Here is a 26,998-nt window from a genome sequence, read left to right as displayed (position 1 = left end):
AAATCCCCCACTGCAACTTCTACCATCTGTCCTGGCTCGTTCCCCAGTACCAGGTCCAATATGGTCTCTTCCCTCGTTGGACTATTGACATACTGCTCTAGAAAACTTCCCTGGATGCTCCTTACAAATTATGCCCCAGCCAGACCTCTGACACTAAGTGTATTCCAGTCACTGTTGGAAAAATTATAATCTCCCATCACCACCACGCTGTTGCCTCTACATCCTTTCATAATCTGTTTACCTATTTGTTCTTCTACCTCATGCTCACTGTTGGGAGGCCTGTAAGACAGCCCCAGCAGTGTAACTGCACCCTTCTTATTTCTCAGCTCCATCCATAATGCCCCACTGTTCAAGCCCTCCACAGTGTCCTCCTTTAGCAAAGCCATGATATCATCCCTGACCAGCAATGCAACTCCTCCCCCCCTTTTACTTCCCTACCTGTCCTGTCTGAAGCATCAAAATCCATTTAGTTGCCAATCATGCTCTTCCTTCAACCAAGTGTCTGTGGTCACAATAACGTGATTAAACAGTCTACAATTTACTAATCACTCTGTGAATGAGATACCCTACATGAAAACTAATGACAAATCAGACAGCTAGTTTTCAAGAAAAAAACAATCCAATCCTGCAGAGTGAAATTTAAAACGATTTTAACTCAACATCTTATTAAACCATAACATAATAAGCTATCATAATATTATCTGTAAACTGAAAAGGGAAGATGCAAGTCGAGAGGGTCCTTTTTGCTCAATTTAATGTTTCTGATAAAAGCAACGTCTTTAAAATAAATTGTAAGAAGAGTCAACGTCTAATATAAATGGGAAGCTTTCTATTGGGCTATAGTCAATGGCACAATGCTATAGCTGGAAGCTCAAAGGATGACTTCATCAGACTAATTGCACTGATTGACCTACTGTTGTGATCAATTGCAATATTGATGGAACCCCTCCAGGATAAAAGGGGCTGCTATTTGATGGTAGGTTTTTGTGAAGCAGAATCCTGACTGATATCACCAGGGAAAACTAAGAGAACATAAAGTAACTTTAAGTACTTCAGGCTACAGAGTGTTAGTCCTAGAGAATGGATCACTTTTCATTCCAGGGACTTATGACAAAGTAAAGCACTTTCAAATTGGATACAGCATTGCTATAGAGAGAGTAAAGCTCTTTTAACACATTCCAGCTTTCATGATAGGAGAGCTGCATCAGTGAGATATCCCTCCCTTTTCCATTCCAGCCAGTAAATCTCTTTAACAATGCCAAATTCATAGTGCTGTGTTGTGGCCCAAGCATGACAAGACCATGTTCAAGCTACAGGTGCACATTTCATAGTACTTGAAACAAGTACTTGACTTTACATTTTCTGCTTGGGAACTCTACAGCCTCCTGGACTCAATATCGAGTTCAACAAGTTTTATGGTTTGAGGCACCTTCACCCATGTCCTTGACCCAAACCCCCAAACACCAGGCTTTGTTATCACGTGGCCTGCTGTGACACACAACCCGTCGTTAGCCACTAATTGTCTCCACTAGTAGCTATTCATTCTCCTAAACTGATCATTATCCATTCCTTTGCCTGTCCAACTGTTCTCCTCTCTCCTGGGGCTCTATCTTCACCTACCATTGACTCTTTACCCCTGCATCCACCCTATCTTCCGCATAAAGCCATTTCTTTCAGACCTGCCATCAGTTCTGAGGAAGGGTCACTGGACTAAAATGGTAACTCTGATTTCTCCACAGATGCCGCCAAACCTGCTGAACTTTTCCAGCAATTTCTGTTTTCATTGCTTGACATTACTTACTATTACGACTACTATTACAAGTGAAATTGTGCGACTAGGCAAGAGGAAAGGGGAGCGCATATAAGGTTCAGGCAGCTAAGAACAGAACTGGCCATGGAGGAATATTGGGAGAGTAGGACCAGTCTTAAATGAGGAATCAAGCGGGCTAAAAGGGGTCATGAAACAGCTTTAGATTAGAATCCCAAAGCCTTTTTATTCTTATATAAGAAGCAAGCAGGTAATTTGAGAAAGGATTGGTCCACTAAAGGATAAGGAAGGAAGGCTGTGTGTCGAACCTGAGAAAATGAGTGAGCTTCTGAATGATTACTTTGCATCAGTGCTCACTGAGGAGAGGGATATGATGAATGTTGAGATTAGAGTTAGAAGTTTGATTAGTCTGGATCACGTTGACATAAGGAGGGAAGATGTGTTGTGTAGGTTAAAGGATATTAAGGTAGACAAATCCCCAGGACCAGATGGGATCTATCCCAGGTTGCTGAGAGAGGTGAGAGAGGAAATAGCTGGGGCTCTGACAGATATCTTTGTAGCATCCTTAAACACAGGTGAGGTGCCGGAGGACTGGAGCATTGCTCATGTTGTTCCCCCTGCACAAGAAGTGTAGTAGGGATATTCCAGGTAACTACAGACCAGTGAGCCTGATGTCAGTGGTGGGTAAGCTGCTGGTGAAGGTACTGTGGGATGAAATCTATTTATATTTGAAAAAGAATGAGCATATCAGTGATAGGCAACATAGTTTTGTGCGGGGTAGATTGTGCCTTACCAACTTAATAGAGTTCTTTGAGGAAGTGACCAAGTTGATAGCTGAAGGAAAGGCTGTAGATTTTATATACATGGACTTTAGTAAGATATTTGATAAGGTTCCCCATGATAAACTAATGGAGAAAGTGAAGTCACATGGTGTGCACGGTGTTCTAGCGAGGTGGATAAAGAACTGGTTGAGCAACAGGAGACAGAGAATAGTAGTTGAAGGGAGTTTCTCGAAATGGAGAAAGGTGACCAGTGGTGTTCCACAGGGGTCAGTGCTGGGGCCACTGTTTGTAATATACATAAATGATCTGGAAGAGGGTATTGTTGTTCTGATCAGTAAGTTTGCAGATGACATGAAGATTGGTGGAGTTGCAGAAAGCATAGGGGACTGTCAAAGAATACAGGAGAATATAGATAGACTGGAGAATGGGTGGAGAAGTGGCAGATGGAGTTCAATCCGGGCAAATGTGAGGTGATGCATTTTGGGAAGTCTAATTCTAGAGCGAACTATACTGTAAACAGAAGAGCCTTGGGAAAAGTTGATGAGTAGAGAGATCTGGGAGTTCAGGTCCATTGTACCCTGAAGGTTGCTGCACAGGTGGATAGAGTGGTCAAGAAGGCATATAGTATGCTTGCCTTCATCGGACTGAGTATTGAGTATAAGAGCTGGCAGGTCATGTTAAAATTGTACAAGACTTTGGTTCGGCCGCATTTAGGATACTGTATACAGTTCTGGTCACCACATTACCAAAAGAATGTGGACGCTTTGGAGAGGGTGCAGAGAAGGTTTACGAGGATGTTGCCTGGTATGGAAAGTGCTCGCTATGAAGAGAAGTTGAGTAGGTTAAGATTGTTTTCATTAGAAAAAAGGAAATTGAGGGGGCTCCTGATTGAGGTCTACAAAATCATGAAGGGTATAGACAGGATGGATAGAGATAAGCTTTTTCCCAGGGTGAGGACTTCAATCACGAGAGGTCACGTGTTCAAGGTGAGAGATGAAAATTTTAAAGGGAATATACGCGGCAAATACTTTACACAGAGGGTGGTAGGTGCCTGGAACGCGTTGCCAGCAGAGGTGGTAGAGGCAGGCACGGTAGATTCATTTAAGATGTGTTTGGACAGATGCATGAGTAGGTGTGGAGCAGAGGGATACAGATGCTTCGGAAATAGGCGATAGTTTTAGACTAAGGATTTGGATCGGCTCAGGCTTGGAGGGCCGAAGGGCCTGTTCCTGGGTTGTAAACTTTCTTTGTTCTTTACTTTTTTTTTTCTGAAGCAATGAGATTGTAGCATAGTGAAATTCAAATAACATCACACTCTAATAACTCAAGTGTGATTTCAATCATCGGTCACATGGAGTGTATGTGATTAAAACGAGGGAAAAAATAACTGCAAGTACCTTACAAGGAAGCATCAGGTTTAAGTGGCTTAGGTTAAGCTTAATCATAATGTTTGATATGATACTCAACATACATCTTCTAACCATTCATTATAAAAATACAAAGGCCTATACCTTTTGTATATATTGCTCTATGCATGGAATGGATTGTGGGATACTAAATGAAGATTAACCAGTAATGAATAGAGTCGGAGTCATAGAGACGTACAGTACAGAAAGAGACCCTTCAGTCCAAATCAACCATGCTGACCAGATATCTTAAATTAAGTTAGTCCCATTTGCGAACACTTGGCCAAATCCCTCTAAACCCTTCCTCTTCATTTATCCATCCAGATGCCCTTTAAATATTGTAATTGTACTGGTGTCCACCACTTCATCTGGCAGCTCATTCCATACATGCACCCTTTCAAGTTTCACAGCATCCTTCCTTTAGGAGTGAGACCAGAATTGCACACAATATTCCAAATATGGCCTAATTAATATCCTGTACAGCCACAACATGAGCTCCCAACTCCTATACTCAATGGTCTGACCAGTAGAGGAAAGCATACCTTGGTGCAAAGGCTTTTTTTGAAACGTTATATACACTCATTGTATACAACAAATTTAGCATTATCTGAATTGCTTGAGTCACAATATATTTTGTAAAGAAATATTTAATAGTTTCAAGTTGACTGAATCACAGAGCATCAACAGAATGCAAGGCCCCAAAGTCAGGACATTGAGGTGAAGATGGCAGTACAGTTTGTCTTGTTTCAGCAGCCTGAAGTAAAATGAGAAATCAGCAGTAATCCCCACCTCATCACTATCTGGCTTGAGCAATAAAGTAGCAAGCTCAGATCCCCTACATTCAAATAGCTGTTCCACACTCTGTGCATATCTCGAAGCAAAACAGCAGAAGGCAACAGGGGACCTGTCGCAATTATGGATCACCAAGAATCAGCATGAAAAGAACTGATTAACCATCTAGTTCATTTGGATCTTGATATCCAACACAGAAGTGTAAACAGGAATGTTTCCATACTATAGGGAATCTAATCTAATTTAATCTAAAGAATATAACAGTCACACATACACACACCTTATGTCTCTAAAGCCTGAGTCAGTCCAAAAGTAAAGTCCCAGCTACACAAGTAATTTCTTTCTCAAAACCAGTCTGCTATTCCATTTGAGCAGAACACACTTTGTACTTCAATTAATCATCAAACAGATATAGTACATAGAATTGCAAGTTTATTGTTTTGTGGACGTTGAGATTTCACTCTGGCTTGATTGGGAAATTCCATTATAAAGGCTATTGCAATATCAGATCAGACATTTGCATTTGTTTTTCATTCATGGAACGTGGGTGTCACTGGCTGGGCCATTGTGTATTGTCCATCCTTAGTTGCCCTTGAGAAGGTGGTGATGAGTTACCTTCTTAAATTACTGCAGTCCGTGTGCTGTAGTTAGACCCGCAAAATTGTCAAGAAGGGACTTCCAAGATTTTGACTGAGCAAGTAAACAAGAGACCCACACTTCCTGCATAATATTAACATTGTGAAAAACATCTGGAATATGTAAACCTAACAAGTAAAAAAAACTTCTGTTCCACAGAATACTGGGAATGTCTCATTAGAGCTCTAAGTAAAATGCAGTTGAACATTGTAACATTCAATTACTTTAACATTCAAAGCAGGACAAAATTAGCAACAGACACACAGGAGTGAATGGCCTCATTTTGTACTGTAATCTTCTTTTCCAGTTCTATTAAGAACAGACAGAGAGTGTCAATATTTCTTCACACTAACAAAAAACTTAATACCATGAGAAAGCTTACCTCATGCAGAGTGCCTGGTAAATCTTGACTCCTGTCCTGGTGACTGACTGTTGTAGTACATGAATCTATTGGTTGATTTATATATTTGTTCTCCTGTGTGGCAGTTTTAGGATCAGGATCCTCTGGTTCTTCTTTGATTTTTGTCAGTAAATTAATAGGTGATACAACAGCAGGCAATGTAGTGTCCGTTTCTGCATGGTTTGTGGAAGCTGGAGCACTTTCCGGGTGCGAGCTGGGGAATCCACCATTCTTCTGCACAACTAGGTAGACTTTACCATTGTACATAACTAGGGCATTTTCCTTGAATAGAGAAAATAAGTCGGAGTCCATTTGTGTAGATGCAGTAGCCGGTAACGGTATCAGGTTAGTGGCGTTCTCCATGTTCTGCTGATCAGCCAAGCTCTTTAAGATCTCTGAGGCCAGGTTGTTGGAAGATTTAACTGGAATAAGGCAGTGTGCTAAAGACTGTGGATTTGCTTGCACAACCCATTTCATTGGACTATCTTTAGGCAGATTTTGCTCAGCATTAGAAACAACTTCACCACAGGCAACAACAGGAGGGATATTTGTACTTATAGCAGGGCTAAAACCAGTGGTGGAAGTTGTGGGCACATTCAAAATATTCTTGGGACGAATATTTTGGAGACGCTTTTGCACTGTCTTCACTGTGTTCACTGGGCAAACGTAGATGACAGTTGGAGATGTCATTGCTGACGCAGTTGTGTTAACGAAATTGGTTGCTGTGGTAGACAAGATCTTCTGCCGGATAGCAATGGGCAGAGAAGATGCTGGAACAGATTTGACTTCTGCATTTGCAGGAATCTGAAGATGATGGCCAGCGGGCAACACTGGAGATTTTAAAAGCATGTAAGTGTTCTGGTCAATTGCCAATGTGGACGATGCTTGGTTGGTCTGTACGGCTGGACCAGGAAAGGTGGCTGTTGATAGATTATAAACCATTTGATCAGGAGCCAAAGTAGAACATGCTTGGGTCCCCTGCACTGGTAAAGCAGGCAAACTAACTGTTCTCAGATCAGAAGACTTTTGACTTGTAGTTAAACTGGGAGTAGCTTGTACCTTCTGCACAGGGAGACTAGGCAAAGTAACTGCTGTTAGGTTAGGACATTGCAAAGATGCAACTGCTGATGCTGGAAATGTATTGTTCTGGGAGGGATTGATGGGAGATGCTGCAGTTTGGGTGGTTGATCCTTCCAGTGATGTTATTAGAATCTTTCCTGTGTTGGCATGCTGTAACACAGGAAAACATGTTGGCGCATTACAAGTTGTTGTTTTAGGTGATGCTGTCATGTGAAACACGGTTGACACATTTACTTTGGAAGAGGTAGCAGTGGTAGACACCGAAATGGGAAGAGGAATGGCTGGGATGTAGTGTCCAGGCATGTTGGAAAGTGGTATTAATTTAAGGAGGTTCTTCCCATCCAGACCAGTAGTTTGCACAATCCGATACATGCATCCTGAATTGCTAGGAGAGACATTAAAAAGTTACAAGTGATATTTAAATATAAAGGATGACATACAGTAGTTACCAAGTTTGACCAAGTTAAACATATTTTGCCCATTTATTGCATGATTCTGTTTATACAAGTAGATAACTTGATCTTAGCTGAACATAACTCATATGCAACAAAAAAACCATTGCATTATTCCCATATGTGGCTTTGGACTTAAAAATTCACTCATGATCAGACCATCACTGGCTAGGGATGGGGGAGATGGGCATTTAATTTGCCCAGGTAAAGATGGCAGTTTCTTTCCATTAAGGGCATTAGTGAACCAGATGGGTTTTTCTGACAATCGACAATGGATTCATGGTCATTATTAGACTCTTAATTCCAGATTTTTATTGAATTCAAACTCCATCACCTGCCATGGTAGGATTTGAACCCAGACCCCCCCAGAGCATCTCCTGGGTCTCTGGATTAATACTGTAACAATAATGTCACAAGGCCATCATATCCCTCACCCCCATACCCTCCCAAAGTGTTTTTTTGAAAAAGTAACCGTTATAAATCACATATATAGGTTAGTGCACACTGCCTGTTCTTTCCTTCTCCTCTCCCTCAGTTATGGAAAAGGCTACTGTGCACAAAAGGATGAAATTAGTGAAAGTCAAAACAAGTTATATGAGAAAGGAATCAATCAGTGGTCAACTTTGAAATTCCACAACTTAGAGTCATAAAGATGTATAGCACAGACACAGACCCTTCAGTCCAAACTCATCCATGCTGACCAGATGTCTTAAACTAATCTAGTCCCATTTATCAGCACTTGGCCCATATCCCTCTCAATCCTTCCTATTCATAAACCCATCCAGATGCCTTTTAAATGTTGTAATTGTACCAGCCTCCACCACTTCCTCTGGCAGCTCATTCCATATATGCACCAGACTCTGTGTGAAGAAGTTTTCCCTTTAGGTCCCTTTTAATATTTTCCCCATTCACCCTAAACCTATGCCCTCTAGTTCTGGACTTCCCAACCCAGGGAATAGACTTTGTCTATTTATCCCATTCATGCTATCATAATTTTTAAAATCTCGACAAGGTCATCGCTCAGCCTCTGATGCTCTAGGGGCAATTGTCCCAACCAATTCAGCCTCTCCCCATAGCTCAAACCTTCCAACCCTGGCAAAATACTTGTTAGTTTTTCTGAACCCTTTCAAGTTTCACAACATCGTTACGATAGAAGGGAGACCAGAATTGAACACAATATTCCAAAAGTGGGAGAAAGTGAGGACTGCAGATACTGGAGATCAGAGCTGAAAAATGTGTTGCTGGAAAAGCGCAGCAGGTCAGGCAGCACCCAAGGAGCAGGAGAATCGATGTTTCAGGCTTATGCCCGAAATGTCGATTCTCCTGCTCCTTGGATGCTGCCTGACCTGCTGCACTTTTCCAGCAACACATTATTCCAAAAGTGCCCTAATCAATGTCCTGTACAGCCACAACGTGACCTCCCAGTGCCTATGCTCGATGCTGTAACCAATAAAGGAAAGTTTCTTCTTCACTATCCTGCCACTCCACTTTCAGGATCCACTATGAACCTGCACTCCAAGCTCTCTTTGTTCAGCAACACTCCCCAGGACCTTCCCATTAACTGAATTAGTCCTGCCCTGATTTGCCTTTCCAAAATGCAGCACCTCGCATTTATCTAAATTAAACTCCATCTGCCACTCCTCAGCCCAATGGCCAATCTGATAAGATCCCATTGTACTCTGAGGTAACCTTCTTCGCTGTCCACTACACCTCCAATTTTGGTGTCATCTGCAAACTTATTAACTGTACTTCCTATGTTCACATCCAGATCATTTATTTAAATGACAAAAAGTAGTGGATTTATATCTTTTTATAATTTATGTATTTAAAATGGCACAAGATTATGATGACTTCTGTACATTTTACTGTATTTTCATAAATACATGTAACAATAAATTACTATCCAATAAGAATAGGAATCTAAATGGTAAGTATTGCTGCCTCCATCCGAGTGAATTGAAAAGGTGACCTCACTGACATCTTCAAAAAAAAATCAACCAAGAAACCATCATCCAAGCCTATGGAACAATGCATTCTGACAACCACTTAAGTAATCTAGCCAGTTAGTTGTTTACTTTTACTTGGTGAAGTTAGTGTATTGTTAATAAAGGCTGAGTCTTTTGTTTAAGATACAATCCTGTGTCTGGAACTGATTACTCGCAGACGCTGGGATTGGTTATTCAAATTTGTGGTTAGGAACAATTAGGGTCAATTTTGAGAGTCTGTGAAGGTTTTCGTTTGCAAATAAAGAGGGAGAAAGTCTGATTTGGTTTGGCTGTCCAACTCTGTCTCATAGCATTATTTAAGAATAAAAGATAATTTTAGGAATTCTTGTTGCATAATGGTACTGTCCTTTCCACTGAACCAGGAGGCCTGACGTCAAAACCCACTTACTCCAGAGGTGTGTATTAACATCGGAAATACCTAAAAGGGTCATTTTTGGCTTTTGAGATTGAATTGGTGGGGTACTGCAAGGATCAGTGATTGAACCTCAAGTTACAATCAATATTATATAACCTAGACAGTGGGATCAAGCATCTGCACTCCAGTTTGGTGATGATACAAAGGACTGCAGGTTCATAGCTCCTTGAAAGTGGAGTCACAAGTATATAGGATAATGAAGAAGGCGTTTGGTATGCTTTCCTTTATTGGCCAGAGTATTGAGTACAGGAGTTGGGAGGTCATGTTGTGGCTGTACAGGACATTGGTTAGGCCACTTTAGGAACATTGCATGCAGTTCTGGTCTCCTTCCTATCGGAAAGATGTTGTGAAACTTGAAAGGGTTCAGAAAAGATTTTCAAGGATGTTGCCAGGGTTGGAGGATCTGAGATACAGGGAGAAGCTGAACAGGCTGGGGCTGTTTTCCCTGGAGTGTCGGAGACTAAGGGGTGACTTTTTGGAGGTTTACAAAATTATGAAGGGTATGAATAGGATAAATAGATAAAGTCTTTTCCCTGGGGTCGGGGAGTCCAGAACTAGAGGGCATAAGTTTAGGGTGAGAGGGGAAAGATATAAAAGAGACCGAAGGGGCAATGTTTTCACGCAGAGGGTGGTACGTATATGGAATGAGCTGCCAGAGGAAGTGGTGGAGGCTGGTACAATTGCAACATTTAAGAGGCATTTGGATGGATATATGAATAGGAAGGGTTTGGAGGGATATGGGCCAGGTGCTGGCAGGTGGGACTAGATTGGGTTGGGATATCTGGTCAGCATGGACAGGTTGGACTGAAGGGTCTGTTTCCATACTTTACATCTCTATAACTCTATGTACAAAACTAAGTTGATGCAAAGAAACTACAAAATGATTTAGATCCGAGTGAATGTAATAATACACATTATGCCTGAAGAGATAGGTATATAAGAATAAACTAGTCTTTCCACAACCTTGGTGAGACCACCAAGAGTATTGCAACTAATTTGGTTGGCCTGTTTACCCAGGGAAAATTATACTGAGAGGTTCCTGGATTGGGATTGATGAGGATGGAGGAATTGTGTTAAAGGAGAAGCAGACTAGACTGCTTACACTTTGCAGTCTTTAAATGAGGCGATCTCTTTAATACATGCTGCCTTAAAAACATTGACAGGGTAGATGGTGGCCCAGAACTAGAGGCCAGTTTCAGAACAAGGAATTAAGCAGAAATGGTCTTCACTAAAAATGTGTTAGGAATCTTTGGGATTCTCTTTTCCAGAATCAACAGGTAGGATGTTTCCCTGGCAGAAGACTCTAGAACAGGGGACATAGTCTCACAGGAGAAAGTGAGGACTGCAGATGCTGGAGATCAGAGCTGAAGAAGGGCTCATGCCCGAAACGTCAACTCTCCTGCTCCTTGGATGCTGCCTGACCTGCTGCGCTTTTCCAGCAACACATTTTCAGCACATAGTCTCACATTAAGGAATGGGCCATTTAAAGCTGAGATTTGGAGGAATCTCTTCACTCTGAAGGTGGTGAATGTTCAAGCTTCTCTATCCCAAAGACCCATCATTGACCAGGTTCAAGACAGAAAGTAATACATTTCTGGAAATTAATGACACTGAGGGCTATAGAGATAGTGTGGGAAAGTGGAATTGGAGTCAGTGATCAACTATGTATGGAATGGAAAGGCAGGCTCAATGTGCTGAATGGCCTACTCTTGTTCCTACATTCCATTCCATTGAAGGTAGAGATCAATAGATTTTTGGATACTCAGAAGAAATGGGGACAGTACAAGAATATGTGGTTAAGGATATTGAATGGTTTAGTTATGTTCTTACAACATTCATGAATAATTTTACCTCCCAAACTAATTAGGAACTAATTAAGATTACAAAACAAGGATCCAAAAGTGTTCCACAGAAGCCAACAAATTTAAATAACAAATTCATACTAGACAATCACAATCAGTGCTAATTGACAATAATAATAGTCCTCCCCTCTTTACTAATCAAGTCAAACCCATCTCAAATTCATGAATTTAAACATGCACATTGCTATCTACAGTTGTATGGGTCTAGCACTCTGGCAGGAGTATTATTAATCTAAACTGACAATTACCACACCACCTTCCAAAATTTTTAGATGCTAACAAAGCAAGTTTGAGAGTTACATAGGAACAAGAGTAAGCCATTCAGTTCCTCAGGCCTGTCCTGCCATTCAACAGTTCGTCCATGTCTTAACTCACCTCCCCTTGACCTTGCAGCTGGCAGAAAAAAACACCTTCCTCTGATCTACTCTGTTAATTACTTCCAAAATACTAAAACATCCAATAAAATAACTTCAACCTTTTATAATTGCAATACTCTCATCAATCCAAACCTTGAAGCTCAGATAATATTTGAGAGTTTAGAAGGCTGAGAGGGGATTTGATTGAGATGTATAAGATTATTAGGATTATTAAAGGATTGGACATTCTGGAGGCAGGAAGCATGTTTCCGCTGATGGGTAAGTCCCGAACCAGTTTAAAAATAAGAAGTGGGCCACTTAGAACAAAGTTGAGGAGAAACGTCTTCACCCAGAGAGTGGTGGGTGTATGGAATGCTCTGCCCCAGAAGGCTGGGGAGGCCAAGTCTCTGGATACTTTCAAGAAAGAGTTGGATAGAGCTCTTCAGGATAGTGGGTTCAAGGGTTATGGGGATAAGGCAGGAACAGGATACTGATTAAGGATGATCAGCCATGATCATAATGAATGGTGGTGCTGGCTTGAAGGGCAGAATGGCCTACTCCTGCATCTATTGTCTATTGTATTCTGGTGAACCTGCACCTCCTTCCAAGGCAATAATATGCTTGCTAAGGTGGGAATGGATCTAACCTGGGCTTTGTATCAGTGCAGCACAACTTCCTCCTCCTCACTAAATTCTATTCTTCCATTATAAAAAAATAACATTCTATTGGCCTTTTTGGATTTTTTAATCTGATAGCTATATTTTAGTGATGCATACACAGATTTCAATTTTCTTTGGTCATCACCGATCCCAGCTTTTCAGATGTGGGGGAGACTACAAGCCACCTAATTTACTGGAATTTAATCTGGCACACTTGTTGACCAATGGCTTCCTAGCACAACACTCAATCCCATCAGAACTGACAGAAGGAGAATACTAAGATGTTGTCCTTAATTTCAGCAACCTGAGATTCAGTCATCACAAAGCTACAGGGGCACTTCAAGCACCAGTTGAAGGCACACATTATTGATACAAAGGGTGCATCACAGTGGTAAAAACAATGACTGCAGATGCTGGAAACCAGATTCTGGATTAATGGTGCTGGAAAAGCACAGCAGTTCAGGCAGCATCCGAGGAACAATAAAATCGACGTTTCGGGCAAAAGCCCCTCATCAGGAAACAGTTGTCGGATGCTGCCTGAACTGCTGTGCTTTTCCAGCACCACCAATCCAGAAAAAGGGTGCATCATGTCCCAGCAAAATATCAATATGAATAACTGATTTGCAAGTTGTTGTAGTAAGAACAGGTCTCAGGCTTTACTACAAGAAGATGCTAGTGAAGTTAGACAAAGGGAAAATATCTCTCAAATAACAAAGCAAGTGAGTGTCACTTGGACAATGCCACAGTCTTCTTATGCCATGGGGATATTTATATTAAAAAAAGACTTATTATTTGCACTTCAACCAATCACTGCATGATTCAACATGTTTTACGGACAATCATATATCGCCTTTACTGTCATGTAGGAAAAGCGTCAACTACATTGCACTCAGTAAACTGCCATAAACAATGTGATAATTATTAGATAATCTATTTTTATGGTGTTGAGATAAATATTGGTCAGCACACTAGAAATTATTCCCTTTCCCTTCTTCTAAATGGTACCAAAGGATATTTTATATCCATCAGAACATCCCATTTGAAAAGACTGCATCTCCAATGCTGCAGTACTGCAATGGAGTATTCGTATACATTTGTGGATCCAATCCATGGAATGCACCCATTTTAGAGTTGAAAATGCTATCAAATGAGTTACAGCTGATAATGATATGCATCAGCAGTCTAGACTATCATGGGCCATAGGGAGGATGGTGAATGAGAGGTGATAATGCTGAATTCAAGTAACGCAATGGCCCACTGTTGGCCACCCAAATCAATACCAGTTCAAGCCAGAGGCTGCCCACAATCGGTTCTCCTAATGCGACTCAAAACATGATGGACAGCACTAAGCCGAGGCCGGAGGAGGATTTACATGGTTGGCATCTATTACAGAACAGGTGACATGGCAATCAGCCATCCATAAGCAATGAGAAGCATTGTGCAGTCCCACTAAGGAGTGGTGCCAAATAATATGAGTTTCACCCCTTTCTCTGGACAATACTAGCAATGTCAAAAGAGGTGGGGGGGGGGGGGAAGAGAAGAGGAAGGGGGTGTTGTTCTGAAGCATGAGCAACTGAGGAATCAATACTATTTAACCAGAAATGCAGACGATATAGAGGACGAAACTGTTGCCATTAAAACCTCTGGCTCTGGCTAGAGGAGATAGGGAGAAATAGTCCCTGCTTATCCAGATCAAAAACCAGAATGCACAGGCCAAAGTGTTTTGCATGTAGCCAGTAGTTACAGTCTAGAATGAACAACTTTGGAATATAGTGGAAACAAAAAACCTGCAGATGCTGGAATCTAAGGTAGACCAGCAGGAGGCTGGAAGAACGCAGCAAGCCGGGCAGCATCAGGAGGTGGAGAAGTCAATGTTTCAGTCCTGAAGAAGGTTTACACCCAAAATGTTGACTTCTCCACCTCCTGATGCAACCTGGCTTGCTGTGTTCTTCCGTTTGACAATTTTGAGGGATCTATGGACATGGACCCCAATATCCCTCTATTCCTCCACTGTCAAGAATCCTGCCCTTAACTCTGTATTCTGCATTTTAACTTGACCTTCTAAAATGAACCATTTCACACTTTTCCAGATTGAACTCCATCTGCCACTTATCAGTTCAGTTTTGCATCCTGTCACTGTCTCAGTGCAACCTACAACAGCTCTCCACAACTCCACCAAACTTCTTGTCACCTGCAAATTTACTAACCCTCCCTTCAGCTTCCTTATCCAAGTCATTTATAAAAGTCAAAGAGCAGAGGTTCCAGAACTGATTCCTGCGGAACACCACTGGTCACTGAGCTCCAGGCTGAATACTATCCATTTACCATCACCCTCTGTCTTCTATGAGCCAGCCAATTCTGTATCCAGACAGCCAGATTTCCCTGTCTACCATACCTCCTTACTTTCTGAATTAACGTACCATAGCGAACCTCATCAAATGCATTGCTAAAATCCATGTACACCACATCCACTGCTCTCTCTTTGTCAATGTGTTTGGTTACATACTCAAAGAATTTAATAAGGTTTGTGAGGCATGACCTGCCCCTTGCAAAGCCATGCTGATTATCTCTAATCAAACTATGGTTTTCCAAGTAATCATAAATCCTGTATCTGAATCCTTTCCAATACTTTGCCCATCACTGACATAAGACTGACTGGTCTGTAATTTCCAGGATTATCCCTATTCCCTTTCTTGTACAACAGAATAACATTTGCCACCCTCCAATCATCTGATACTAATCCAGTGGACATGAGGATGCAAAGGTCATCGCTAAAGGTGCAGTAATCTCTTCTCGCTTCTTGTAGTAACCTAGGATATATCTTGTCTGGCCAGGGGATTTATCTTACCTTACATTTTTCAAACTTTTCAGCACATCCTCTTTTCTAACATCAACATGTTCTCGCGTAGCTGTCCACAGAAACGTCCAGGACTCTCTCAGCAGTGAATACTGAAGCAAGATATTAATTAAGGACCTCCCCTACATCCTCCAACTCCAGGCATAAGTTCCCTCCACTATCCCTGATCGACCCTACCCTCACTCTGGCCTTCATCTTGTTCCTCATGTAAGTGTAGAATATCTTCAGGGTTTTCCTTAATCCTATCGGCTAAAGCTTTCTCATACCCGCTTTTAACTCTCCTAAGTCCATTCTTCAGTTCTTTCCTGGCTATCTTATAATTCTGTAAAGCCATGTCTGATCCTTGCCTCCTCAATCTTAAGGAGGCTTCCTTCATTCTCTTGACTAGATGTTCCACATCCCTTGTCACCCAAGGTTCTTTCAAACTACCATCCCTTCCTTGCCTCAATGGGACAAACCTGTCCAGCACTTGCAGCAGGTGCTTCTTGAACAACCTCCACATTTCTCTTGTGCATTTCCCTGAGGACATCTGTTCCCAATTTAGGCACCCCAGTTCCTTCCTAAAAGTGTTGTAAATCCCCCTTCCCCAATTAAATACTTTCCTACACCATCTGCTTCTATCCCTCTCCATGAGTATAGTAAAGGTCAGGAAGTTGAGATCACTCTCACTGAAATATGTTCCTGAGAGATCTGACATCTGGCATGGCTCATTACCTAGCACCAAATCCAATGTGACCTCTCCTCTAGTTGGCCTATCTACATATTGCATCAGAAACCCTTCCTGGACACACCTGACAAAAACTGCTCCATCCAAACTACTTGAATCAAGATGAGGGACGTTATTAAGGTCACTCATGATAACCCTATTATTTTTGCACATTTCCAAAATCTGCATCCCAATCTGCTCCTCTGTGTCTCTTTGCTACTGGGGAGGCCCGTAGAAAACTCCCATTAAAGTGACTGCTCCTTTCTGGTTTCTGACTTCCACCTATATTGACTCTGTAGACAAACCCTCCTCAATGATCTCCCTTTCTGCAGCTGTGATACTATCCCCAATTAGCAATGCCACTCCCCCACCTCTTTTACCTTCCCTCACCCCCCCCCCCCCCCCCCTCCCCCCCCCTCCCCATTCCTTTTGAACATCCAATAGCCATTCCTGCCCCTGTGACATCCAAGTCTCTGTAATGGCCACAACATCATAGTTCCAAGTATTTACTCCATGCTCTGCATTTGTCACTCTCATTCCTGATACTTCTTGCGTTATCCCTTATACTTCACCTTCTGTCACAAAACTACAGATTTCTTACAGAAACTCAGTACCCACAGACCAGTCAAACCGGGAACATTCCTTGTCACAATGGATGTGTCAGCACTCTACACTAGCATCCCCCATGATGACAGCATCAGGGCAACATCCTCAGCACTTAATACCAACAACTGCCAATCTCCGAGCACTGTCCTACAACTCATCCGCTTCGTCCTCGACCACAACATTTTCACCTTTGACAACCAGTTCTTTATCCTGACACATGGAACAGCCACGGGGACCAATTTGCACCCCAATATGCCAACATTTCATGCACAGGTTTGAACGAGACTTCGTTTCCACACAGGCCCTCCAACTAACACTATACACCAGATATACTGATGACATTTTCTTCCTCTGGACCCATAGCGAGGACTCACTGAAACAACTACAATTTTTATCCCACCATCAAACTTACCATGGACTACTCTTTAGTATCTGTTTCATTCTTGGATACATGCATCTCCATCAAGGATAAACACCTCAGCACCTCACCTCTACCGCAAACCCTTGGATAACCTCACAATGCTACACTTCTCTAGCTTCCACCCAAACTATATTAAAACAGCCATCCCTAACGGACAAGCCCTACGCATACACAGAATCTGTTCAGATGAGGGGGGAACGTGACAGACACCTGAAAGTGCTCAAGGATACCCTCATAAGAACAGGGTACAATGCTCAACTCATTGCCTGCCAGTTCCAACATGCCACAGCAAGAAACTGTAATGACCTCCTCAGGATACAGACATGGGCTGCAACCAATAGGGTAACCTTCATTATCCAGTACTTCCCGGAAGCCAAAAAACTAGGTCATGTTCTTCACGGCCTGCAACACATTATCAATGAGGATGCACACCTTGCCAAGACCTTCCTCACACCTTCACTTCTCACCTTTAAACAACCACCAAACCACAAACAGATCATTGGTCGCAGCAAACTGCACAGCCTTCAGGACAACATCAACCACGATACCATACAACACTGTCACAGCAGCTGCTGCAAGACCTGTCAGAGTATTAACATGGATACCACCATTACACATGGGGACACATGTACACAGCAGGTACTCATGCGACTTGGCCAACGTTGTCTATCACATACGCTGCAGGCAACGATGCCCTGAGGCATGGTACATTGGTGAGACAGAGCAGATGCCATGACAACAGATGAATGGACACTGCACAACAATCACTAGGCAGGAGTGTTCCCTCCCAATCGGGAAACACTTCAGCAGTATGGGACATTCGGGTGACCATCCTCTAGGGCGAACTTCAATACAAAATAGCCATGGAGAGGCTGATAGTCAAGGTCGGTACCCATGGGGATGACCTCAACTGGAACCTTGGGTTCATGTCACACTACAGGTGACCCCACTGTACCATACACTCTCATACACACACATACTCCTGCATACTCACACACTCACGCAGACCCTCTCTCATACAAACACACATGTAACCCCCTCACTCACACCCATGCACACACCCTCTCACAGGCTTATACCCCATCAAATTCACATACATACTTGACCAACCTTAACACACACACTCTTTCACACGCATTCACACTCATACGCACACACTCAAATGCACACATTCACTCTGTCTCTCCTGCACGCATGCACATATAAGTTTATGGGTGAATTTGTATTTGCAGAATTACATTTTATTTTGCTCAAAAACTGCATAAGTCCATGTAAGATTCTGTGAGACCAGCTTTAGAAATAGAACCAGTCTACTGGGACACAGACAGACTTTAATCTCCCACCTTTAATGCATTGTCTAAACTGAGATGGCACCTATTGTTAGAAAAACTGAAGCTATCTTGAGAATGTAATGTAAAAGGAGTTCTGGGATTTACATATTAAAGAACTGAAACTAGCATATCCCATTTTCAAAGAGAAAACTTCATCTAAATGTATTTAATATATCATTATAGCTCTGTGACACTGTGATCCTTTTGCTATAAATTCTGTGGCTTATGGTCCTGCTCCACAACCATCTGATAAAGAGTCAGCACCTTGAAAGCTAGTGCTTCCAAATAAACCTGTTGGACTATAACCTGGTGTTGTGTGATTTTTAACTCTGCATTAAAATAGTCACACTTCAACCCATCATACTGACTGCACCTTTGCCCTATCAAATGCCTATCCTTTCTCACAGACTCTCTGCATGTTGTATTTGGCTATTTATTGCACTCATCATACATGATGGAGTGTCCATTCCGAGTTTTAACGTCGCTCGTCGACGTATGACAAACCCCTATCTAGCGAACCACAGCTAGAGATCTAAAAAAAAGGGGACGGTAAAATCAATATAAAAATTAAAATGACATTGTCAAGCAGAATTCCAGCAAGGCAAGGACGAGCTAAGGTTCTCAACCATTCAACAGGACAACCCCTCATCCTTTATTGTGTGAAGCGTGTAAATTTATTAATTAACCCCCAAGCTACCCACCACCTTTAAACTACGTGATCTAAAATCAAACAACTTTATTAATAAAACCTAAAAAGAAATTAACTCTAGTTAAAATCTGCCTATTGAAACCAATTAAAACATATCTAAAACTCTATTCTAACTCTACTTAAAAAACTATCAATAAAAACTGTTTAAAATATTACTAAAATACTAAAATCTTACAATTACACATAAGAATAAAACCTATTACATTGCACGGAGCTCCTACGAGTCCATAAAAATTCTTAGAAGCTCGAGAGTCAAAGATAAAGTTAGGTTTGAAACGTTCTGGGCAAACGGTTTAAATCGCGTAATCCCGAGGGTCTTCATCAAGTCTGCGTTCTTTTCGAACCACTTTCCCCGGGCACCCATAACAAACCCGTAAAAAGATATGGTTCCACCTCCAGTGAGGACCCCTATCTCTTTATCTAGATGGTTATACTTTTTAATCTTCTCCTCCCAGGCATCCTCGAGAGAGTTAATCTGGAAGTCCGACCTTATTGTAACATCCACCACCACTGTTTGCAATTCCTTTTTCAAAATAAGATCTGGAATCCAAAGCTTCCCAGACTTATCCTTGATCCGCGGCTCGACGAAAATTGTCCATCCAAATTTCTTCACATAACCAACGAACGCATCTATAATTTTATTGTGCCTCTTAATCCGCATTCCTTTCACATAAGGGCACCATCCCGAAATATGCGCTACTGTCTCTGAGGCTTCATTACACCTTCTACAGTTTTTGATATTAAATGGCCTGCCATAAGCCAATGACACCCTTGTTGGATACAAGTTGGTTCGTATCAACAGCGAATTAATCACTTTGGACGATTTCATAAATTGTAATCTCTGTAGCCAACTGTTGGATATACTATCGTTTTTAAAGTAGTGAATTCCTGCTCCTTGGCAGGAAAGGGCCATCCATAGTTCAAGTTCCCACACCCCTGCCAATTTAGTTTAAACCCTCCCGAAGAGCACTAGGAAACCTCCCACCCAGAATATTGGTGCTTACCAATGTTTTGGGCAAGGTCTTTGCTCATATTGTTCAGATCAGACTGTACACTCTGGCATCTTACATTTATCCAGAATCTCAGCACACTTTCAGATCAGGCACATCGACCACTGACATGACTTTCTCACCAATTACAGGAAAACTGCTATGAATACTGCTCTAGATTATCTTCATGGACCTGACTAAGGCGTTTATGCTCATCAGCAAAGGCACGTTATCTTAAATGGGACGCCTGAGTATCATTTCTTCTTTCTTGAGAATACTCAGTTTCAGCAGTTACAGTGGAGCAACAGCAGACATTTTCAAGGTCAGCAGTGGAGTAAAGCCAACACTCTTTGGAATGTTTTTCTATGCTGGTAACGTAAACTACTGGAAACTCAAATATGGCATTTACCTGCATGCCACAGCTAACAGCAAGCTTTTCATTTTGCAAAACTGCACTCTGTGTTCTTGGTATGCTATGTCGTGACCTTTTGAGTTGCTTTTTATTGATGACAGAGCATTGGGATCCCATTACCAATGTTCACCTGCAGCAGCTCATAAATAATTCTCCTGCACCTGTAAGGTGTTTAGACTGGCAATCATTATCAAGAAGGTCAAAGTAATGGTCCTGGACGTAGAGACTCCATCTTCATTAACACAGACAAGCCTCAGTCTAGAGGTTACTGTAGCATCATGTCTCTTGCACCTATAATCTGTTCCTTGAAACCGAAATCAGCACAATGATTTCCAAAACTGAAGCAGTCGTGACAAAATCAAAATACTAACTGTGAGCAACAGCAAACTAACCAAAAATACAAAGTTTGTGTGCAGCAGACTTGTGTGTTCAACACCTTCCTCTACAGTAGTGATTTATGGACAACTTTTCCATGCCAAAGTACGTGATTGAAAACATTCACTTCAGACAAATATTGTGCATCTCCTGCCAGGATAGAGTGCCAAATATGAAAGTACAAAAGTGCGCCAGGATTCCCACCTTATCTGTTCTTGAGGCAGTGAGGACTCCATTAACTGGGTCACAGTAACCATATGGATAATGGCCGTACCTTCAAAGATCTGCTCTATGATGTGCTTGCCATCAGTTCAAGACAATTTGTGATGTAAGGATGTCTACTAGTTGGACCTCAAGTTGACTGGGACCTCAGTAGATGTGTTGGAAGTCCTTGTTGCTGACTGAGGTGTTTGAGGTGAGCAGTCAGACAGAGCATGGAGGAAGCAAAAGACAAAAGAAATAACCAAATGGTGAAAATGAGGGCCCACCAAACGGTGAAAACATCAGTTAACCTTGGCAACGCTTCTTAATGCTGCTGGAAGTACTGCCACTCACATATTGGCCAGAACATCCAGCACAGACAATATTCAATCCAGAAATGATGTACACCCTGCAGCAGTCCATCGTCCACCCCCAGAAGGATGGATGCTATTATTAGGATAGTATATTTTCCACTTACAGCTTTCAGCCATCTTGATGTGCTTCACAGTCAAGAAGAAATTTGTTTGAAGTGGAACCTCAGTCTTCCAGTATATTCGTGAGAGAGAAGATTGTTTTCAAAATAGGACTGACATTAATGGATGGGGCACAATGCAGGAAGATGGTGTTCAAGTAGATAATTAGTCATGACCTAGAATGGCAGAGCAGGTCTGATGGACTGAATTATCTACTTCTGCTCCTGTGTTCTTAAGAGTAGCGCTGAAAATGTGTTGCTGGAAAAGCGCAGGAGGTCAGGCAGCATCCAGGGAACAGGAGAATCGACGTTTCGGGCATAAGCCCTTCTTCAGGAATATTTCTTAAGAGTAGTCACTTGTTGGTCAACAAACATTGCAGCCATTTTTCTCACAGCAAAAAGCCATAATGAAATGGCAGTTACCAGAATAAGGGATAAATATATACTAGGCCCTCAAGGTAAGCTCCATTGTTTCCTCAAAATTGTACCAAAGAATCTTCTACCTGCACCTGAAAGGAGAAATAGCACTTTCAACATTACAACAATCTGTCAGAACTGCACTGGAATGAGACCTAGATTTTGAAACCATAACTTTGTGAATCAGAAATGCAAGTGGTATTTTGTTTTATTGAAACTGCAAACATGTAACATATTCAGCGTGCTACTCCAGAGGGTCAGCTAAATTATACCATTATTACAGAACGTGTTTAAACTCGAGGATGATCCCAGATTAGATTTCCTTTGAAAACAATGTCAATGAATGTCTTATCACAATGTGCATGAGTTTTCAGATCAGAGAACGTTGTTTCTACTGTGTCACAAAGATTAGTACTGAGGAGTTCTATAAAACTGCACTGCGTGTGCCTGAGGCTGTGTCACAGTAAAAAAGGTGCCCTTTCAAATGTAAGGATGGGCATAATGTTGAGAGAGAAAAAGAGACAGATAGTGGGTAGGCTGAAATCTGCCTTCATCCTGGATTAGAAGATATTTCCATTGTGACCTAATTCAGAATGGCACTGCCCTTTTCTGAGCTGCTGCAACAAACAATAAAGGCAATTAGGAAGCGACTGACTGTGCCAGTAATGCCAACATCCAGTGAAAGAATTGAAAAGAAAAGGTAAATCAGAATGCAAAGCCTAGAAAGGAAAGTAGGAGTTGAGATGCCTCTTTGGAGGAATTAGGCCCTTATGAGTTGCCAGAGGATGGCATCAGTTTAGGATCAGAGAAGGAGTGAGGAGGTTCAGGTTGGGATGCATGAGACTGTATGAAGTACAGTGCAAGTGTTGTTAAACTGAATTAAGTTGTAATTTTATACATAATGCAGCTGAAAGATATATTTAATTAGCCTGGCCAGACATATTATGGCACACCTCCACTTGAACTTGGATCCAGAAGTGGGAACACGACCAATTCCATCACTCGAGCTCTGTAGCACGAGAAGACATCGCTCCGATTACACTGAATAATGAAAATTGTCTGCCATCTGAATGATGGTGTTTTTCTAAAATTTGCTCATGCAAATTATAAGTATTTAAAATTCATGTTAAGGAAATCCTACAAAAGTACTAATCTAAAAGAATGGAGCAGTGGGTGGAGCCATGTTCCAGGGTTGAAGCAGATCCAGCATCCAATGCTTCTCCCAGAACGGAAGTGTACAAAGACTGGCAAGTTGCTGTGGGGGCAACCGGTCTCAAAGTAGTGAGTTAAGCGGTGTAAGAACAGACAAAAAAAACCTTCTCATTGAAATATACAGATTATATGGAAAAATCTCAGAAGGGGTGAAGAATAATAAAATGAAGACTAGATTCAAAGTCAGCCTGCTTTGTGACTGTTATGAAATTGATCCTGTTCTATCTGATGGTCAGTGTTACCTGAAGAGTAATAATATCACAACAGAATCATCCCTGTGTTTTTGTAATTTTTTAAAGGCAATATTCACTCAACACAATGATCATCATCCCCTTTACATTCAACAGTGTTACCATCACTGAATTCCCCCACCATCAACATCCTGGGGGTTATCAATTATCAGAAGCTGAACTGGACAAACCATATAAATACCATGTCTATAAGAGCAGGAGAGAGGCTAGGAATCCTGCAGTGTGTAACTCACCTCCTGACTCCCCAAAGAATGCAATGGAATACTCCCTACTTGCTTGGATAAGTGTAGCTCCAACAACATTCAAGAAGCTGGATAGCATTCAGGACAAAGCAGCTCATTTGATGGTAGATGAGGTACCATTCAGTTCCTCCAACATCGACACTCAGAAGCAGCAGTGTGTACTGCCTGCAGGATGCACTGCAGATATTCACCAAGGCTTCTTAGCCAGCACCTTCCAGCCTCAACTATCAGCTAGAAGGACAAGGGCAAGAGATACATGGGAACACCACCACCTGTAAGTTCCCCTCCAAGCCACTCATCACTCACCATCCTGACTTGCAAATGTATCACTGTTCAGTCAGTGTTGGTCAAAATCCTGTAACAACCTCACTAACATTGGTGAAGGTAGATGCACAAATGGACTTTAGCAGTTCAAGAAGACAGCTCACCCCCACCACCTCAAAAACAAGTGGGGATGGGAAATAAATGCTGGCTTAGCCAGAATACCTACATTCCATGAATGAACTTAAAAAAAAAGCAAATGGTTAGTTTCATCCAGTGTCATCAACCAGAAATCATATTTAAACTGTAATAAAGTGCTTCCTCATTAGCTGTACAAATTTAAACCCAGTGCTCATATTCTCCTTCCTTGATTTTTCCATGTAATTTATATCATTCAAACAAACAGCTTTTGCTGTCTGTTCCAGCTTCAATTACAACTAAAAACAAGTGGCCAGACTACACGCACACGATTTTCAGCAAAACGCATTGGATCAACTTGGGTGGTAGGACACTTGTTGAAGCTTTAAGGCAAATGGTCCAAGAGAGACAAGATATGTCACTCGGAGCTCAGTTGGTGGCATCATTATAGAGACTTGATCACAAAACAAATAATCCAGGTTGACACGAATGTGGTTCTAAGGGACTGCTGCACTGTCTCAGGTGATGTGTTTTGAATGAAATATTAAATCAGGGCCCTCTTGGTGGATACAGAAGTGCTAATGGAGATATTCTGAAAAGGAGCAGGGGATTTATTGTCGAGCCATGATCATATTGTTATTTATGGGAGTTAACTGTGTGGAAATCAGTTTCATGTTCCCTATAATGGACCAGATTTTCTATCAGGTATTTGGGACATTGGGGTCAGGAAATGCAAGACTTTTTCTTTTCAGGCAAATGGTTGTAACTTTCTATAAACAGGTGAGGTCAGACATAATTGTAACCAGATGTGCAGAGCAACAAGAGGCCTTTGAAGAGCTTATGGTAAATTATTCCAATGAGGGGAAAAGGAGGAGAAGCCAAAGCTGGAGGTCAAAAATGAAATAGTAGGCCACAACTATCACAAGATTGGAGAAGCAATAAGTACAGAGGTGATCTAACACAAAAGCATGAAGATTAACAGGAAGATTTGTAGGGTGGTGGTGGTGGAGGAAGGTGTCAGGTGGCCAAATGAAATTTAACCCTAAGTGTGAGGTGATGTTACTTCTTCCAGAGTAAAAGACAAGGGAGTACACAATAAACAACAGGACACTAGAAAGCTCTGAGGAACCTTTGAGAGGAGGCAATGGTCTCCTTATTGCTAGTCTATTAATCCAGAAACTCATCTAATGAGTTGTGAACGGGCAGAAATAGAATGCAGAGAGTCTGTCAGGAAGGATACACTGGTGATCGGCAAAGGGATTGGTTAAAGTGTGTCTGTTTCAATGCAAGGAGTGTCAGGAATAAGAGTGATGAACTTACAGTGTGGATCAGTACTTGGAACTACGACGTTGTGGCCATAATGGAGGTATAGATTTCACAGGGGGAGGAATAGTTGCTGGATTTTCCAGAGTTTAGATCTTTTAAAAAGAACAGGGAGGGGGTAAAAGAGGAGGGGGAGTAGCATTGTTAATTAGATAGTGCTTCATAGCTACAGAAAAGGAGGTGGTTGAGGAGTAAGTTTTCTGTAGACCCCCCAATAGCAGCAGAGAGATGGAAGGACAGATTGGACAGTGGATCTTGGAATGGTGCAGATGTAACAGAGTTTTCGTTAAAGGTGCCTTCAACTTCCCCAATACTGATTGGAACCTCCTTAGTGCAGTTGGTCTGGATGGAGCCGATTTTGTCAGGTGTGTCCAGGAAGGGTTCCTGACTTAATATGTAGATAGACCAACTGGGGTGAGGCCATATTGAATTTGGTGCTAGTCAACGAACCAGGCCAAGTGTTAGATCTCTTGGTGGGAGAGCATTTCAGTGACAGTGACTACAACCACTTCACCTTCATCATAGCCATGGAGAGGGATCAGAACAGACAGTATGGGAAGGTATTTAATTGGGGGAGGGGAAATGGTGCATTTCCCGTAGAACAATTGTTCCCAATTTATACTCCACAGCTCATGTCTAATAGCAGTATAATTTCTGTGGAGTATAAATTGGGAAAAATTGTTCCACAGGAAATGCACAACAGAAACATGGAGGCTGTTTAAAACCACTTGTTGCAAGTGTTGGATAACTTTGTCCCACTGAGGCAGGCAAGGAAGGGTGAGGTGAAGGAGTCTTGGTTGACTAGAGAAGAGGAGCTTCTCGTCAGGTAGAAGACAGAGGGCGGTGGTGGAAGACTGCTTCTCAGACTGGAGGCCTGTGACCAGAGGAGTGCCACAAGGATCAGTGCTGGATCCACTATTTTTCTTCAAATGATCTGGATGTAAACATAGGAGGTATAGTTAGCAAGTGTGCAGGTGACACCTAACTCGGAGGTGTAGTGGTTACAACAGGATTACAACAGGATCTTGATCAGATGGGTCAATGGGATGAGAAGTGGCAGATGGAGTTTAATTTAGATGAATGTGAGGTGCTGCATTTTGGAAAAGCAATTCAGACCAGGACTTATACACTTAATGGTAAGGCCCTAGGGAGTGTTGCTAAACAAAGAGACCTTGAAGTGCAGGTTCATAGCTCCTTGAAAGTGGAGTCGCAGGTAGATAGGATAGTGAAGAAGGCGTTTGGTATGCTTTCCTTTATTAGTCAGAGTATTGAGTACAGGAGTTGGGAGGTCATGTTGCAGCTGTACAGGACATTGGTTAGGCCACTTTTGGAATATTGCATGCAATTCTGGTCTCCTTCCTATCGGAAAGATGTTGTGAAACCCGAAAGAGTTCAGAAAAGATTTATAACAATGTTGCCAGGGTTGGAGGATTTGAACGATAGGGAGAGGATGAATAGACT

At 41.9% G+C, this 26,998-nt stretch overlaps 1 protein-coding gene across 2 annotated transcripts in view; it reads right to left on the bottom strand.

The window, feature by feature from the left end:
* The window catches only part of LOC122563333 (uncharacterized), a 61,431-nt gene that overhangs the window by 16,876 nt on the left and 17,557 nt on the right, over positions 1 to 26,998 (bottom strand). For both annotated transcript variants that reach the window (XM_043717073.2, XM_043717072.2), the window contains exon 2: positions 5,767 to 7,249. In XM_043717073.2, coding sequence (XP_043573008.2) covers positions 5,767 to 7,249 — 1,483 coding nt within the window. The remainder of the gene's footprint in view (positions 1 to 5,766; positions 7,250 to 26,998) is intronic.

Source organism: Chiloscyllium plagiosum, unplaced genomic scaffold (assembly GCF_037043375.1).
Source record: "Chiloscyllium plagiosum isolate Xiang-an unplaced genomic scaffold, Cpla_swu_hap1 HiC_scaffold_26, whole genome shotgun sequence".
Taxonomy (NCBI): domain Eukaryota; kingdom Metazoa; phylum Chordata; class Chondrichthyes; order Orectolobiformes; family Hemiscylliidae; genus Chiloscyllium; species Chiloscyllium plagiosum.
The sequence above is the reverse complement of the archived record's forward strand: the minus strand, read 5'-3'. Positions and strand labels throughout refer to the sequence as shown.